The sequence below is a fragment of the Dendrobates tinctorius genome, unplaced genomic scaffold (genome assembly GCF_039654945.1).
Source record: "Dendrobates tinctorius isolate UK_male_01 unplaced genomic scaffold, ASM3965494v1 ptg000423l, whole genome shotgun sequence".
NCBI lineage: Eukaryota > Metazoa > Chordata > Amphibia > Anura > Dendrobatidae > Dendrobates > Dendrobates tinctorius.
In genome coordinates this window covers 1,475,360-1,492,286 of record NW_027362087.1, presented here as the reverse complement: position 1 = coordinate 1,492,286, position 16,927 = coordinate 1,475,360, and the positions used below count along the sequence as shown (strand labels likewise).

The 16,927-nt window shown below is 42.1% G+C and overlaps 1 protein-coding gene across 1 annotated transcript in view; it reads left to right on the top strand.

Moving 5' to 3' along the window:
* The window catches only part of LOC141076753 (tyrosinase-like), a 189,825-nt gene that overhangs the window by 112,868 nt on the left and 60,030 nt on the right, over window positions 1–16,927 (top strand). The window contains exon 3 of the mRNA XM_073564043.1: window positions 11,576–11,711. Coding sequence (XP_073420144.1) covers window positions 11,576–11,711 — 136 coding nt within the window. The remainder of the gene's footprint in view (window positions 1–11,575; window positions 11,712–16,927) is intronic.

Here is a 16,927-nt window from a genome sequence, read left to right as displayed (position 1 = left end):
ACTATACTGAGACAACTAAAGGGGAACAACTACATGGGGAGAACTATACTGAGACAACTAAAGGGGAACAACTACATGGGGAGAACTATACTGAGACAACTAAAGGGGAACAACTAAATGGGGAGAACTATACTGAGACAATTAAAAGGGAACAACTACATGGGGAGAACTATACTGCGACAACTAAAGGGGAACAACTACATGGGAAGAACTATACTGAGACAACTAAAGGGGAACAACTACATGGGGAGAACTATACTGAAACAACTAAAGGGGAACAACTACATGGGGAGAACTATACTGAGACAACTAAAGGGGAACAACTACATGGGGAGAACTATACTGAAACAACTAAAGGGGAACAACTAAATGGGGAGAACTATACTGAGACAACTAAAGGGTAACAACTACATGGGGAGAACTATACTGAAACAACTAAAGGGGAACAACTAAATGGGGAGAACTATACTGAGACAATTAAAGGGGAACAACTACATGGGGAGAACTATACTGAGGCAATTAAAGGGGAACAACTAAATGGGGAGAACTATACTGAGACAACTAAAGGGAAACAACTACATGGGGAGAACTATACTGAGACAACTAAAGGGTAACAACTACGTGGGGAGAACTATACTGAGACAACTAAAGGAGAACAACTAAATGGGGAGAACTATACTGAGACAACTAAAGGGAAACAACTACATGGGGAGAACTATACTGAGACAACTAAAGGGGAACAACTACATGGGGAGAATTATACTGAGACAACTACATAGGGAGAACTATACTGAGACAACTAAAGGGGAACAACTACATGGGGAGAACTATACTGAGACAATGAAAGGGCAACAACTAAATGGGGAGAACTATACTGAGACAACTAAAGGGAAACAACTACATGGGGAGAACTATACTGAGACAACTAAAGGGGAACAACTAAATGGGGAGAACTATACTGAGACAATTAAAGGGAACAACTACATGGGGAGAACTATACTGCGACAACTAAAGGGGAACAACTACATGGGGAGAACTATACTGAGACAACTAAAGGGGAACAACTACATGGGGGGAACTATACTGAGACAATTAAAGGGGAACAACTACATGGGGAGAACTATACTGAGACAACTAAAGGGGAACAACTACATGGGGAGAACTATACTGAGACAACTAAAGGGGAACAACTACATGGGGAGAACTATACTGAGACAACTAAAGGGGAACAACTAAATGGGGAGAACTATACTGAGACAATTAAAAGGGAACAACTACATGGGGAGAACTATACTGCGACAACTAAAGGGGAACAACTACATGGGAAGAACTATACTGAGACAACTAAAGGGGAACAACTACATGGGGAGAACTATACTGAAACAACTAAAGGGGAACAACTACATGGGGAGAACTATACTGAGACAACTAAAGGGGAACAACTACATGGGGAGAACTATACTGAAACAACTAAAGGGGAACAACTAAATGGGGAGAACTATACTGAGACAACTAAAGGGGAACAACTAAATGGGTAGAACTATACTGAGACAACTAAAGGGTAACAACTACATGGGGAGAACTATACTGAAACAACTAAAGGGGAACAACTAAATGGGGAGAACTATACTGAGACAACTAAAGGGTAACAACTACATGGGGAGAACTATACTGAAACAACTAAAGGGGAACAACTAAATGGGGAGAACTATACTGAGACAATTAAAGGGGAACAACTACATGGGGAGAACTATACTGAGGCAATTAAAGGGGAACAACTAAATGGGGAGAACTATACTGAGACAACTAAAGGGAAACAACTACATGGGGAGAACTATACTGAGACAACTAAAGGGTAACAACTACGTGGGGAGAACTATACTGAGACAACTAAAGGAGAACAACTAAATGGGGAGAACTATACTGAGACAACTAAAGGGAAACAACTACATGGGGAGAACTATACTGAGACAACTAAAGGGGAACAACTACATGGGGAGAACTATACTGAAACAACTAAAGGGGAACAATTAAATGGGGAGAACTATACTGAGACAACTAAAGGGGAACAACTAAATGGGGAGAACTATACTGAGAGAACTAAAGGGTAACAACTACATGGGGAGAACTATACTGAAACAACTAAAGGTGAACAACTAAATGGGGAGAACTATACTGAGACAACTAAAGGGTAACAACTACATGGGGAGAACTATACTGAAACAACTAAAGGGGAACAACTAAATGGGGAGAACTATACTGAGACAACTAAAGGGTAACAACTACATGGGGAGAACTATACTGAAACAACTAAAGGGGAACAACTAAATGGGGAGAACTATACTGAGACAACTAAAGGGTAACAACTACATGGGGAGAACTATACTGAGACAACTAAAGGGGAACAACTAAATGGGGAGAACTATACTGAGGCAACTAAAGGGAAACAACTACATGGGGAGAACTATACTGAGACAACTAAAGGGGAACAACTACATGGGGAGAACTATACTGAGACAACTAAAGGGGAACAACTAAAAGGGGAGAACTATACTGAGACAACTAAAGGGGAACAACTAAATGGGGAGAACTATACTGAGACAACTACATGTGGAGAACTATACTGAGACAACTACATGGCGAGAACTATACTGAGACAACTAAAGGGGAACAACTAAATGGGGAGAACTATACTGAGACAACTAAAGGGGAACAACTACATGGGGAGAACTATACTGAAACAACTAAAGGGGAACAACTAAATGGGGAGAACTATACTGAGACAACTAAAGGGGAACAACTAAATGGGGAGAAGTATACTGAGACAACTAAAGGGTAACAACTACATGGGGAGAACTATACTGAAACAACTAAAGGGGAACAACTAAATGGGGAGAACTATACTGAGACAACTAAAGGGTAACAACTACATGGGGAGAACTATACTGAAACAACTAAAGGGGAAAAACTAAATGGGGAGAACTATACTGAGACAATTAAAGGGGAACAACTACATGGGGAGAACTATACTGAGACAATTAAAGGGGAACAACTACATGGGGAGAACTATACTGAGACAACTAAAGGGAAACAACTACATGGGGAGAACTATACTGAGACAACTAAAGGGAAACAACTACATGGGGAGAACTATACTGAAACAATTAAAGGGGAACAACTACATGGGGAGAACTATACTGAGACAACTAAAGGGGAACAACTACATGGGGACAACTATACTGAGACAACTAAAGGGGAACAACTACATGGGGAGAACTATACTGAGACAAAGGGGAACAACTACATGGGGAAAACTATACTGAGACAATTAAAGGGAAACAACTACATGGGGAGAACTATAAAGAAGCAACTAAAGGGGAACAACTACATGGGGGGAATTATACTGAGACAAATAAAGGGGAACAGCTACATTGGGAGAACTATACTGAGACAACTAAAGGGGAACAACTACATGGGGAGAGCTATACTGAGACAACTACAAGGGGAACAACTACATGGGGAGAACTATACTGAGACATCTACAAGGAGAACAACTACATGGGGGAACTATACTGAGACAACTACAAGGGGAACAACTACATGGGGAGAACTATAATGAGACAACTAAAGGGGAACAACTGCATGGGGAGAACTATACTGAGACAACTAAAGGGGAACAACTACATGGGGAGAACTATACTGAAACAACTAAAGGGGAACAACTACATGGGGAGAACTATACTGAGACAATTAAAGGGGAACAACTACATGGGGAGAACTATACTGAGACAATTAAAGGGGAACAACTACATGGGGAGAACTATACTGAGACAACTAAAGGGAAACAACTACATGGGGAGAACTATAATGAGTCAACTAAAGGGGAACAACTACATGGGGAGAACTATACTGAGACAACTAAAGGGTAACAACTACATGGGGAGAACTATACTGAGACAATTAAAGGGGAACAACTACATGGGGAGAACTATAGTGAGACAACTAAAGGGAAACAACTACATGGGGAGAACTATAATGAGTCAACTAAAGGGGAACAACTACACGGGGAGAACTATACTGAGGCAACTACTTGGGGAGAACTATAATGAGACAACTAAAGGGGAACAACTACATGGGGAGAACTATACTGAGACAACTAAAGGGAAACAACTATATGGGGAGAACTATACTGAGACAACTAAAGGGAAACAACTACATGGAGAAAACTATACTGAGACAACTAAAGGGGAACAACTACATGGGGAGAACTATACTGAGACAACTAAAGGGGAACAACCACATGGGGAGAACTATAATGAGACAACTACATGGGGAGAACTATACTGAGACAACTACATGGGGAGAACTATACTGAGGCAGCTACATGGGGAGAACTATAATGAGACAACTAAAGGGGAACAACTACATGGGGAGAACTATACTGAGACAACTAAAGGGAAACAACTATATGGGGAGAACTATACTGAGACAACTAAAGGGAAACAACTACATGGAGAAAACTATACTGAGACAACTAAAGGGAAACAACTGCAAGGGGAGAACTATACTGAGAAAACTAAAGGGGAACAACTACATGGGGAGAACTATACTGAGACAATGAAAGGGGAACAACTACATGGGGAGAACTATACTGAGACAACTAAAGGGGAACAACTACATGGGGAGAACTATACTGAGACAACTAAAGGGAAACAACTATATGGGGAGAACTATACTGAGACAACTAAAGGGAAACAACTACATGGAGAAAACTATACTGAGACAACTAAAGAGAAACAACTACAAGGGGAGAACTCTACTGAGACAACTAAAGGGGAACAACTACATGGGGAGAACTATACTGATTTCAAGATTTCAAGATGGGAAATCTTGAAAAATGAAATTCTCAAAGCACAGTTGTTAACAATTCCGAAAAGAGGGAAGAATAGGAAGCATTTAAGGAAACCAGGATGGATGAACACAGAACTTAAGCACATGCTAAAAAGGAAGAAAAAAATGTTTATAAAATGGAAAGAGGGAGGCATATCTAAAGAAGAATATAATGCTGTCTGCAGAACCTGCAGGGCACAAATCAGATTAGCTAAAGCTGAAAATGAACTGAGGCTTGCAAGAGATGTCAAAAGCAATAATAAAGGATTTTGGGGATATGTCAAAAGTAAAAGAAAAGTCAAAGATGCTATAGGATTTTTACAGGATGAAAATGATGAAATGGTAAGACAGGATGTTGAGAAGGCTGAACTTTTAAATTCCTATTTTGCATCTGTTTTCTCTCAGAAAGGAAATGCAACATCAACTGTTATTCACTGTCCTATTAAGGGAATAGAAGAATCCAGGATATCTATAAACAGAAAGATAGTGAGGAAACACTTAGCTAACCTAAATGAATTCAAGTCTCCAGGTCCAGATGAATTACACCCCAGAGTACTGAAGGAGATAGCAGAAGAAATTTTTGAACCCCTCTCCATAATCTTTGAAAATTCTTGGAGAACAGGAGAAGTGCCAGAAGACTGGAGAAGAGCAAATGTTGTTCCTATCTTCAAAAAGGGGAAGAAGGTGGACCCAGGCAACTATAGGCCGGTGAGTCTGACTTCTATACCAGGAAAGATCTTTGAACAAATTATTAAACAACATGTATGTCAATACCTGGATAAGAATGAAGTGATTAAACAGAGTCAGCATGGGTTTCTAACTAATAAGTCATGTCAGACTAACTTAATTTCCTTCTATGATGGTATCACTGATTGGGTGGATCAAGGAAATGCTGTAGATATAGTATATCTTGACTTCAGCAAAGCATTTGACAAAGTCTCTCATACAATCCTTATTGAAAAAATGACTAAGTATGGAATGGACAAGGCAACTGTTAGGTGGATTCATAACTGGCTTAGTGATCGGACCCAAAGAGTGGTCGTAAATGGCTGCACATCCAGTTGGAAGAATGTCTCAAGTGGGGTACCACAGGGCTCTGTCCTGGGCCCTGTATTGTTCAACATCTTTATCAACGATTTAGATGAAGGAATTGAGGGTAAACTGATTAAATTTGCTGATGACACAAAGCTAGGAGGGATAGCTAATACTAGAGAAGAGAGAGAGAGGATTCAAAAAGATTTAAATAAACTGGAGAAGTGGGCAGCAACTAACAGAATGGTTTTTAACAGGGAGAAATGCAAAGTACTACATCTGGGCAATAAAAATGAAAAAAGCATATATAGAATGGGAGGAATAGGGCTAAGTGACAGCACATGTGAAAAAGACTTGGGTATACTAATAGATCACAGACTGAATATGAGTCAACAGTGTGATGCAGCAGCAAAAAAGGCAAATGCAATTCTAGGATGTATTAACAGAAGCATACAGTCTAGATCACGTGAAGTCATTATTTCCCTCTACTCCTCTTTGGTCAGACCTCATCTGGAATATTGTGTCCAGTTTTGGGCACCACATTTTAAAAAAGACATCAACAAACTGGAGCAAGTTCAGAAAAGAGCGACCAGAATGGTGACCGGTCTGCAAACCCTGTCTTATGAGGAAAGGTTGCAGGATTTGGGAATGTTTAGTTTGCAAAAGAGAAGACTGAGAGGAGACTTAATAGCTGTCTACAAATATCTAAAGGGCTGTCACATTGTAGAAGGATCAACTTTATTCTCATTTGCACAAGGAAAGACTAGAAGCAATGGGATGAAACTGAATGGGAAGAGACACAGATTAGATATTAGAAAAAACTTTTTGACAGTTAGAGTGATCAATGAGTGGAACAGGCTGCCACGAGAAGTGGTGAGTTCTCCTTCAATGGAAGTCTTCAAACAGAGGCTGGACAGACATCTGACTGGGATGATTTAGCGAATCCTGCTTTGAGCAGGGGGTTGGACCAGATGGCCCAGGAGGTCCCTTCCAACTCTACGATTCTATGATTCTATGATTCTATGATTCTATGAGACAATGAAAGGGGAACAACTACATGGGGAGAACTATACTGAGACAACTAAAGGGGAACAACTACATGGGGAGAACTATACTGAGACAACTAAAGGGGAACAACTACATGGGGAGAACTATACTGAGTCAACTACATGGGGAGAACTATAATGAGAGCTAAAGGGGAACAACTACATGGGGAGAACTATACTGAGACAACTAAAGGGGAACAACTACATGGGGAGAACTATACTGAGACAACTACATGGGGAGAACTATAATGAGAGCTAAAGGGGAACAACTACATGGGGAGAACTATACTGAGACAATGAAAGGGGAACAACTACATGGGGAGAACTATAATGAGACAACTACATGGGGAACAACTACATGGGGAGAACTATACTGAGACAACTAGATGGGGAGAACTATACTGAGACAACTAAAGGGAAACAACTACATGGGGAGAACTATAATGAGTCAACTAAAGGGGAACAACTACATGGGGAGAACTATACTGAGACAACTAAAGGGTAACAACTACATGGGGAGAACTATACTGAGACAATTAAAGGGGAACAACTACATGGGGAGAACTATAGTGAGACAACTAAAGGGAAACAACTACATGGGGAGAACTATAATGAGTCAACTAAAGGGGAACAACTACATGGGGAGAACTACACTGAGACAACTAAAGGGAAACAACTACATGGAGAAAACTATACTGAGACAACTAAAGGGAAACAACTACAAGGGGAGAACTCTACTGAGACAACTAAAGGGGAACAACTACATGGGGAGAACTATACTGAGACAACTAAAGGGGAACAACTACATGGGGAGAACTACACTGAGACAACTAAAGGGGAACAACTACATGGGGAGAACTATACTGAGACAACTAAAGGGGAACAACTACATGGGGAGAACTATACTGAGACAATTACATGGGGAGAACTATACTGAGACAACTAAAGGGGAACAACTACATGGGGAGCTATACTGAGACAACTAAAGGGGAACAACTACATGGGGAGAACTATACTGAGACAACTAAAGGGGAACAACTACATGGGGAGAACTATACTGAGACAACTAAAGGGGAACAACTACATGGGGAGAACTATACTGAGACAATTACATGGGGAGAACTATACTGAGACAACTAAAGGGGAACAACTACATGGGGAGCTATACTGAGACAACTAAAGGGGAACAACTACATGGGGAGCTATACTGAGACAACTAAAGGGGAACAACTACATGGGGAGAACTATACTGAGACAACTAAAGGGGAACAACTACATGGGGAGAACTATACTGAGACAACTAAAGGGGAACAACTACATGGGGAGAACTATACTGAGACAATTACATGGGGAGAACTATACTGAGAACTAAAGGGGAACAACTACATGGGGAGAACTATACTGAGACAACTAAAGGGAAACAACTACATGGCGAGAACTATACTGAGACAACTAAAGGGGATCAACTACATGGGGAGAACTATACTGAGACGACGAAAGAGAAACAACTACATGGGGAGAACTATAATGAGACAATGAAAGGGGAACAACTACATGGGGAGAACTAGAAGAATCCAGGATATCTATAAACAGAAAGATAGTGAGGAAACACTTAGCTAACCTAAATGAATTCAAGTCTCCAGGTCCAGATGAATTACACCCCAGAGTACTGAAGGAGATAGCAGAAGAAATTTCTGAACCACTCTCCATAATCTTTGAAAATTCTTGGAGAACAGGAGAAGTGCCAGAAGACTGGAGAAGAGCAAATGTTGTTCCTATCTTCAAAAAGGGGAAGAAGGTGGACCCAGGCAACTATAGGCCGGTGAGTCTGACTTCTATACCAGGAAAGATCTTTGAACAAATTATTAAACAACATTTAAGTCAATACCTGGATAAGAATGAAGTGATCAAACAGAGTCAGCATGGGTTTGTAACTAATAAGTCATGTCAGACTAACTTAATTTCCTTCTATGACGGTATCACTGATTGGGTGGATCAAGGAAATGCTGTAGATATAGTATATCTTGACTTCAGCAAAGCATTTGACAAAGTCTCTCATACAATCCTTATTGAAAAAATGACTAAGTATGGAATGGACAAGGCAACTGTTAGGTGGATTCATAGCTGGCTTAGTGATCGGACCCAAAGAGTGGTCGTAAATGGCTGCACATCCAGTTGGAAGAATGTCTCAAGTGGGGTACCACAGGGCTCTGTCCTGGGCCCTGTATTGTTCAACATCTTTATCAACGATTTAGATGAAGGAATTGAGGGTAAACTGATTAAATTTGCTGATGACACAAAGCTAGGAGGGATAGCTAATACTAGAGAAGAGAGAGAGAGGATTCAAAAAGATTTAAATAAACTGGAGAAGTGGGCAGTAACTAACAGAATGGTTTTTAACAGGGAGAAATGCAAAGTACTACATCTGGGCAATAAAAATGAAAAAAGCATATATAGAATGGGAGGAATAGGGCTAAGTGACAGCACATGTGAAAAAGACTTGGGTATACTAATAGATCACAGACTGAATATGAGTCAACAGTGTGATGCAGCAGCAAAAAAGGCAAATGCAGTTCTAGGATGTATTAACAGAAGCATACAGTCTAGATCACGTGAAGTCATTATTTCCCTCTACTCCTCTTTGGTCAGACCTCATCTGGAATATTGTGTCCAGTTTTGGGCACCACATTTTAAAAAAGACATCAACAAACTGGAGCAAGTTCAGAAAAGAGCGACCAGAATGGTGACCGGTCTGCAAACCCTGTCTTATGAGGAAAGGTTGCAGGATTTGGGAATGTTTAGTTTGCAAAAGAGAAGACTGAGAGGAGACTTAATTGCTGTCTACAAATATCTAAAGGGCTGTCACATTGTAGAAGGATCAACTTTATTCTCATTTGCACAAGGAAAGACTAGAAGCAATGGGATGAAACTGAATGGGAGGAGACACAGATTAGATATTAGAAAAAACTTTTTGACAGTTAGAGTGATCAATGAGTGGAACAGGCTGCCACGAGAAGTGGTGAGTTCTCCTTCAATGGAAGTCTTCAAACAGAGGCTGGACAGACATCTGACTGGGATGATTTAGCGAATCCTGCTTTGAGCAGGGGGTTGGACCAGATGGCCCAGGAGGTCCCTTCCAACTCTACGATTCTATGATTCTATGAACTATACTGAGACAACGAAAGGGGAAAAACTACATGGGGAGAACTATACTCAGACAACTAAAGGGGAACAACTACATGGGGAGAACTATACTGAGACAACTAAAGGGGAACAACGACATGGGGAGAACTATACTGAGACAACTAAAGGGGAACAACTACATGGGGAGAACTATACTGAGACAACTACATGGGGACAACTATACTGAGACAACTACATGGGGAGAACTATAATGAGACAACTAAAGGGGAACAACTACATGGGGAGAACTATACTGAGACAACTAAAGGGGATCAACTACATGGGGAGAACTATACTGAGACAACTAAAGGGGAACATCTACACCGAGGCAACTGCATGCGGAAACTACACCAAGACATCTACATGGGAACCACTAAACAAAGACAACTACAAGGGATCAACCACACAGGGAACAACTACAGAGGAACAGCTACAGTGGTAGAACTACACAGAGACAACTATAGGGGAACGGCTACAGAAGGAACATCTACACCGAGAGAACTAGACAAGAAACCTCTACACAGGGACAATTACAAGGGAACAACTACATGAGGACAAATACACAGGGAATGAGTATACGGGGAACAACTACGCAGATAATGGGTATACCAAGACAACTACATGGGAATCAACTACATTGGGAGTACTACATGGCTACAACTACACACTGAGCATTACACGGGCTCAGCTACATGTATGTACTCTATGTGAAAAAATTGAGAAAAAGAGTCAAACAAATTATATAATGAATATTTTATTAGTCCATAAAAGACGCATTTGTGAGATACAGGACATGTAATATTAAGTAGAATGGTCAAAGGTGAATTAGCCTGGAACAATGGAATAGAACTGTGACAGGCACAATGTAAATGGCCAAATATAGCAAAAATAATAGGGTAAATAGATATATATCACATGTGAAATGGCAATTTATCATGTATTGTTACATAAAAATCATAAAACAGCCTGCAGACCACCGCAATCGGCCCCTAAAGTAAAGTAAATAGTTTCATGTAACTACTGACGTGTTGCAACGCATATAGCACTGCAAAGGTAAGCATCAGCATAGCGATGAGGTGCCTGCAATGGCTAAATGAGCCAAAGCTGCCCAAAGTAAAAACAGCTGGCTGTTAGAGTCGCAGTCAAAGGGTAGAACACAAGAGGGGACTGCAATGTGCTGCAGACCTGCGGGTCACGGTAACAACAGAGTCACATAAGAGGTATATTGCACAATGCCCACACGAAAAGTCAACACATACCCATCATATCCAGGGCCGGTCGCTGGCCAGAATATGCGAGAGTGACAGGATATCATGTGATATCGAGAGAATGTCCATTATGGTACTCCGTCACATACATTACACATCTCATCTGTTTTCAGCGCATACTCGGTTTTTCTGTAATTTTCTCATTTTCTCCTGTAGGGTTTAGGAACAGATTTGAGAATCCGGACACGTCTATGCACAATCGGTTTCACTTGTACTGTGGAGGAAGCATGACTATTGTCGCCATCTCCTGTAATGACCCCATGTTTATCTTTCACCACACATTCATCGACAAGTAAGTAACAACAAATGACCTGAATTACACATAACTATCAGGAAATCTGAAATACGTGTGCAGGGAATATTTCACATCTAGACGTATGATGTCAATATTACATGTAGGTGTGAAACATATATATTACATGTTGGTATAGAGTAAAATTACAGATGAGGGAATATTTAGAAATTCTAATTTGCCAATTGTTGAATTTTTCCCAAAAAGTCATTTTTAGCAAATGAATTTGTCATATATTGTAAATACCGCAAAGTCTTTAATTGCCTAGAAATTCTGTGTGTAACATTCTAGGGTCTCCTAGGGCTGTAATCTGGTTTAACAAGGGTGATATTTTAAATGTAGGTATAGGAGTTACTCATTACACAAGATCAGGTAAAATTGCAGTTATTCATCCCTGACATCCTATTTTTTAAATGTCAAACCCAAGAATAGCTATGGAAACTAGGATAGCTTAACTATAATGGGACCTTGGTTTCAATTAAGGTGTTCAGCATTTCATGGAAACCAAATGGACTACATTATAATTAAAGGGACGCATCAAATACAGCTTTAACCCAAACTGATGGTTGTTCTTGTGTAGTATTCATATACTGAGGGTGGTTCTGGAGCCAAATCTAGGATTAAAGGTGTTACGCACCAGAAACGCATTGATGTTTTAAGGGTGTGTCTATCATGATATCTTAATCTTTTTTGCACTTTCTTTAAACTCATCCACGATTAAATGTTTGCATGTTTGTGAATCTGGACCTCTCCTTCTTTTACATATTCAAGTACTGATGGTGGCTCTGGTGATGGATTCCTGTAGCGATGATAGTTCTGGTGATGTACTTTTGTACTTTTGGTCATTCTGGTGCTGTATTCCTGTATTGCTTTGTGTGCTTTATTTCTGTACTCATTGTGCTTCTGTTTTCTTGCACTGATTGTACTTCTGGTATGCATTCTGTGATGGGGTTTGCTACAGAGCAGGCAGGGACAGCAGGCCGATGAAGAATTCAACAACTTTTATTGAGTCTATTACAATATACCATCAAGCATAGATATGGTTCCTTGGAGTCTACAGGGTGGCCACACAAAATGGGACAACTCCGTGGCGCCACCCAGTAATCTGAAGCCAAGAAATATGCAACAGTCTTTAGATTCGGTCCTCAAATTCAGCAGGGTGGTGAGACATCATTCTGGTATATGTGGGCAGCCAGCAGTCATTCTGGTATATGTGGGCAGCCAGCAGTCATTCTGGTATATGTGGAGGGACAAGCAGTCATTCTGGTATATGTGGGGAACCAGCAGTCATTCTGGTATATGTGGAGGGACAAGCAGTCATTCTAGTATATGTGGGGAACCAGCAGTCATTCTGGTATATGTGGGGAACCAGCAGTCATTCTGGTATATGTGGGGGGACTAGTAGTCATTCTGGTATATGTGGGGAACCAGCAGTCATTCTGGTATATGTGGGGAACCAGCAGTCATTCTGGTATATGTGGGGAACCAGCAGTCATTCTGGTATATGTGGAGGGACAAGCAGTCATTCTGGTATATGTGGGGAACCAGCAGTCATTCTGGTATATGTGGGGAACCAGCAGTCATTCTGGTATATTTGGGGGAACCAGCAGTCATTCTGGTATATGTGGGGAACCAGCCGTCATTCTGGTATATGTGGAGGGACAAGCAGTCATTCTGGTATATGTGGAGGGACTAGCAGTCATTCTGGTATATGTGGAGGGACTAGCAGTCATTCTGGTATATGTGGAGGGACTAGCAGTCATTCTGGTATATGTGGAGGGATTAGCAGTCATTCTGGTATATGTGGGGAACCAGCAGTCATTCTGGTATATGTGGGGAACCAGCAATCATTCTGGTATATGTGGGGAACCAACAGTCATTCTGGTATATGTGGGGAACCAGCAGTCATTCTGGTATATGTGGGGAGCCAGCAGACATTCTGGTATATGTGGGGAGCCAGCAGACATTCTGGTATATGTGGGGAACCAGCAGTCATTCTGGTATATGTGGGGAACCAGCAGTCATTCTGATATATGTGGGGAGCCAGCAGTCATTCTGGTATATGTGGGGAACCAGCAGTCATTCTGGTATATGTGGGGAACCAGCAGTCATTCTGGTATATGTGGGGAACCAGCAGTCATTCTGGTATATGTGGAGGGACAAGCAGTCATTCTGGTATATGTGGGGAACCAGCAGTCATTCTGGTATATGTGGGGAACCAGCAGTCATTCTGGTATATGTGGAGGGACAAGCAGTCATTCTGGTATATGTGGGGAACCAGCAGTCATTCTGGTATATGTGGGGAACCAGCAGTCATTCTGGTATATGTGGAGGGACAAGCAGTCATTCTGGTATATGTGGGGGGACTAGCAGTCATTCTGGTATATGTGGAGGGACAAGCAGTCATTCTGGTAAATGTGGGGAACCAACAGTCATTCTGGTATATGTGGAGGGACAAGCAGTCATTCTAGTATATGTGGGGAACCAGCAGTCATTCTGGTATATGTGGGGAACCAGCAGTCATTCTGGTATATGTGGGGGGACTAGTAGTCATTCTGGTATATGTGGGGAACCAGCAGTCATTCTGGTATATGTGGAGGGACAAGCAGTCATTCTAGTATATGTGGGGAACCAGCAGTCATTCTGGTATATGTGGGGAACCAGCAGTCATTCTGGTATATGTGGGGGGACTAGTAGTCATTCTGGTATATGTGGGGAACCAGCAGTCATTCTGGTATATGTGGGGAACCAGCAGTCATTCTGGTATATGTGGGGAACCAGCAGTCATTCTGGTATATGTGGAGGGACAAGCAGTCATTCTGGTATATGTGGGGAACCAGCAGTCATTCTGGTATATGTGGGGAACCAGCAGTCATTCTGGTATATTTGGGGGAACCAGCAGTCATTCTGGTATATGTGGGGAACCAGCCGTCATTCTGGTATATGTGGAGGGACAAGCAGTCATTCTGGTATATGTGGAGGGACTAGCAGTCATTCTGGTATATGTGGAGGGACTAGCAGTCATTCTGGTATATGTGGAGGGACTAGCAGTCATTCTGGTATATGTGGAGGGATTAGCAGTCATTCTGGTATATGTGGGGAACCAGCAGTCATTCTGGTATATGTGGGGAACCAGCAATCATTCTGGTATATGTGGGGAACCAACAGTCATTCTGGTATATGTGGGGAACCAGCAGTCATTCTGGTATATGTGGGGAGCCAGCAGACATTCTGGTATATGTGGGGAGCCAGCAGACATTCTGGTATATGTGGGGAACCAGCAGTCATTCTGGTATATGTGGGGAACCAGCAGTCATTCTGATATATGTGGGGAGCCAGCAGTCATTCTGGTATATGTGGGGAACCAGCAGTCATTCTGGTATATGTGGGGAACCAGCAGTCATTCTGGTATATGTGGGGAACCAGCAGTCATTCTGGTATATGTGGAGGGACAAGCAGTCATTCTGGTATATGTGGGGAACCAGCAGTCATTCTGGTATATGTGGGGAACCAGCAGTCATTCTGGTATATGTGGAGGGACAAGCAGTCATTCTGGTATATGTGGAGGGACAAGCAGTCATTCTGGTATATGTGGGGAACCAGCAGTCATTCTGGTATATGTGGGGAACCAGCAGTCATTCTGGTATATGTGGAGGGACAAGCAGTCATTCTGGTATATGTGGGGGGACTAGCAGTCATTCTGGTATATGTGGAGGGACAAGCAGTCATTCTGGTATATGTGGGGAACCAACAGTCATTCTGGTATATGTGGGGAACCAGCAGTCATTCTGGTATATGTGGGGAACCAGTAGTCATTCTGGTATATGTGGGGAACCAGCAGTCATTCTGGTATATGTTGGGAACCAGCAGTCATTCTGGTATATGTGGGGAGCCAGCCGTCATTCTGGTATATGTGGGGAACCAGCAGTCATTCTGGTATATGTGGAGGGACCAGCAGTCATTCTGGTATATGTTGGGAACCAGCAGTCATTCTGGTATATGTGGGGAACCAGCAGTCATTCTGGCATATGTGGGGAACCAGCAGTCATTCTGGTATATGTGGAGGGACCAGCAGTCATTCTGGTCTATGTGGGGAACCAGCAGTCATTCTGTTATATGTGGAGGGACAAGCAGTCATTCTGATATATGTGGGGAACCAGCAGTCATTCTGTTGTATGTGGAGTGACAAGCAGTCATTCTGGTATATGTGGGGAACCAGCAGTCATTCTGGTATATGTGGGGAACCAGCAGTCATTCTGTTATATGTGGAGGGACCAGCAGTCATTCTGGTATATGTGGGGAACCAGCAGTCATTCTGATATATGTGGGGGGACTAGCAGTCATTCTGGTATATGTGGGGAACCAGCAGTCATTCTGGTACATGTGGGGAACCAGCAGTCATTCTGGTATATTTGGGGGAACCAGCAGTCATTCTGGTATATGTTGGGAACCAGCAGTCATTCTGGTATATGTGGGGAACCAGCAGTCATTCTGGTATATGTGGGGAACCAGCAGTCATTCTGCTATATGTGGAGGGACCAGCAGTCATTCTGGTATATGTGGGGAACCAGCAGTCATTCTGTTATATGTGGAGGGACAAGCAGTCATTCTGGTATATGTGGAGGGACAAGCAGTCATTCTGATATATGTGGGGGGACTAGCAGTCATTCTGGTATATGTGGGGAACCAGCAGTCATTCTGGTACATGTGGGGAACCAGCAGTCATTCTGGTATATTTGGGGGAACCAGCAGTCATTCTGGTATATTTGGGGGAACCAGCAGTCATTCTGGTATATGTGGGGAACCAGCAGCCATTCTGGTATATGTGGGGAACCAGCAGTCATTCTGGTATATGTGGGGAACCAGCAGTCATTCTGGTATATGTGGAGGGACTAGTAGTCATTCTGGTATATGTGGAGGGACAAGCAGTCATTCTAGTATATGTGGGGAACCAGCAGTCATTCTGGTATATGTGGAGGGACTAGCAGTCATTCTGGTATATGTGGAGGGACAAGCAGTCATTCTAGTATATGTGGGGAACCAGCAGTCATTCTGGTATATGTGGGGAACCAGCAGTCATTCTGGTATATGTGGGGAACCAGCAGTCATTCTGGTATATGTGGAGGGACAAGCAGTCATTCTGGTATATGTGGAGGGACAAGCAGTCATTCTAGTTTATGTGGGGAACCAGCAGTCATTCTGGTGTATGTGGGGAA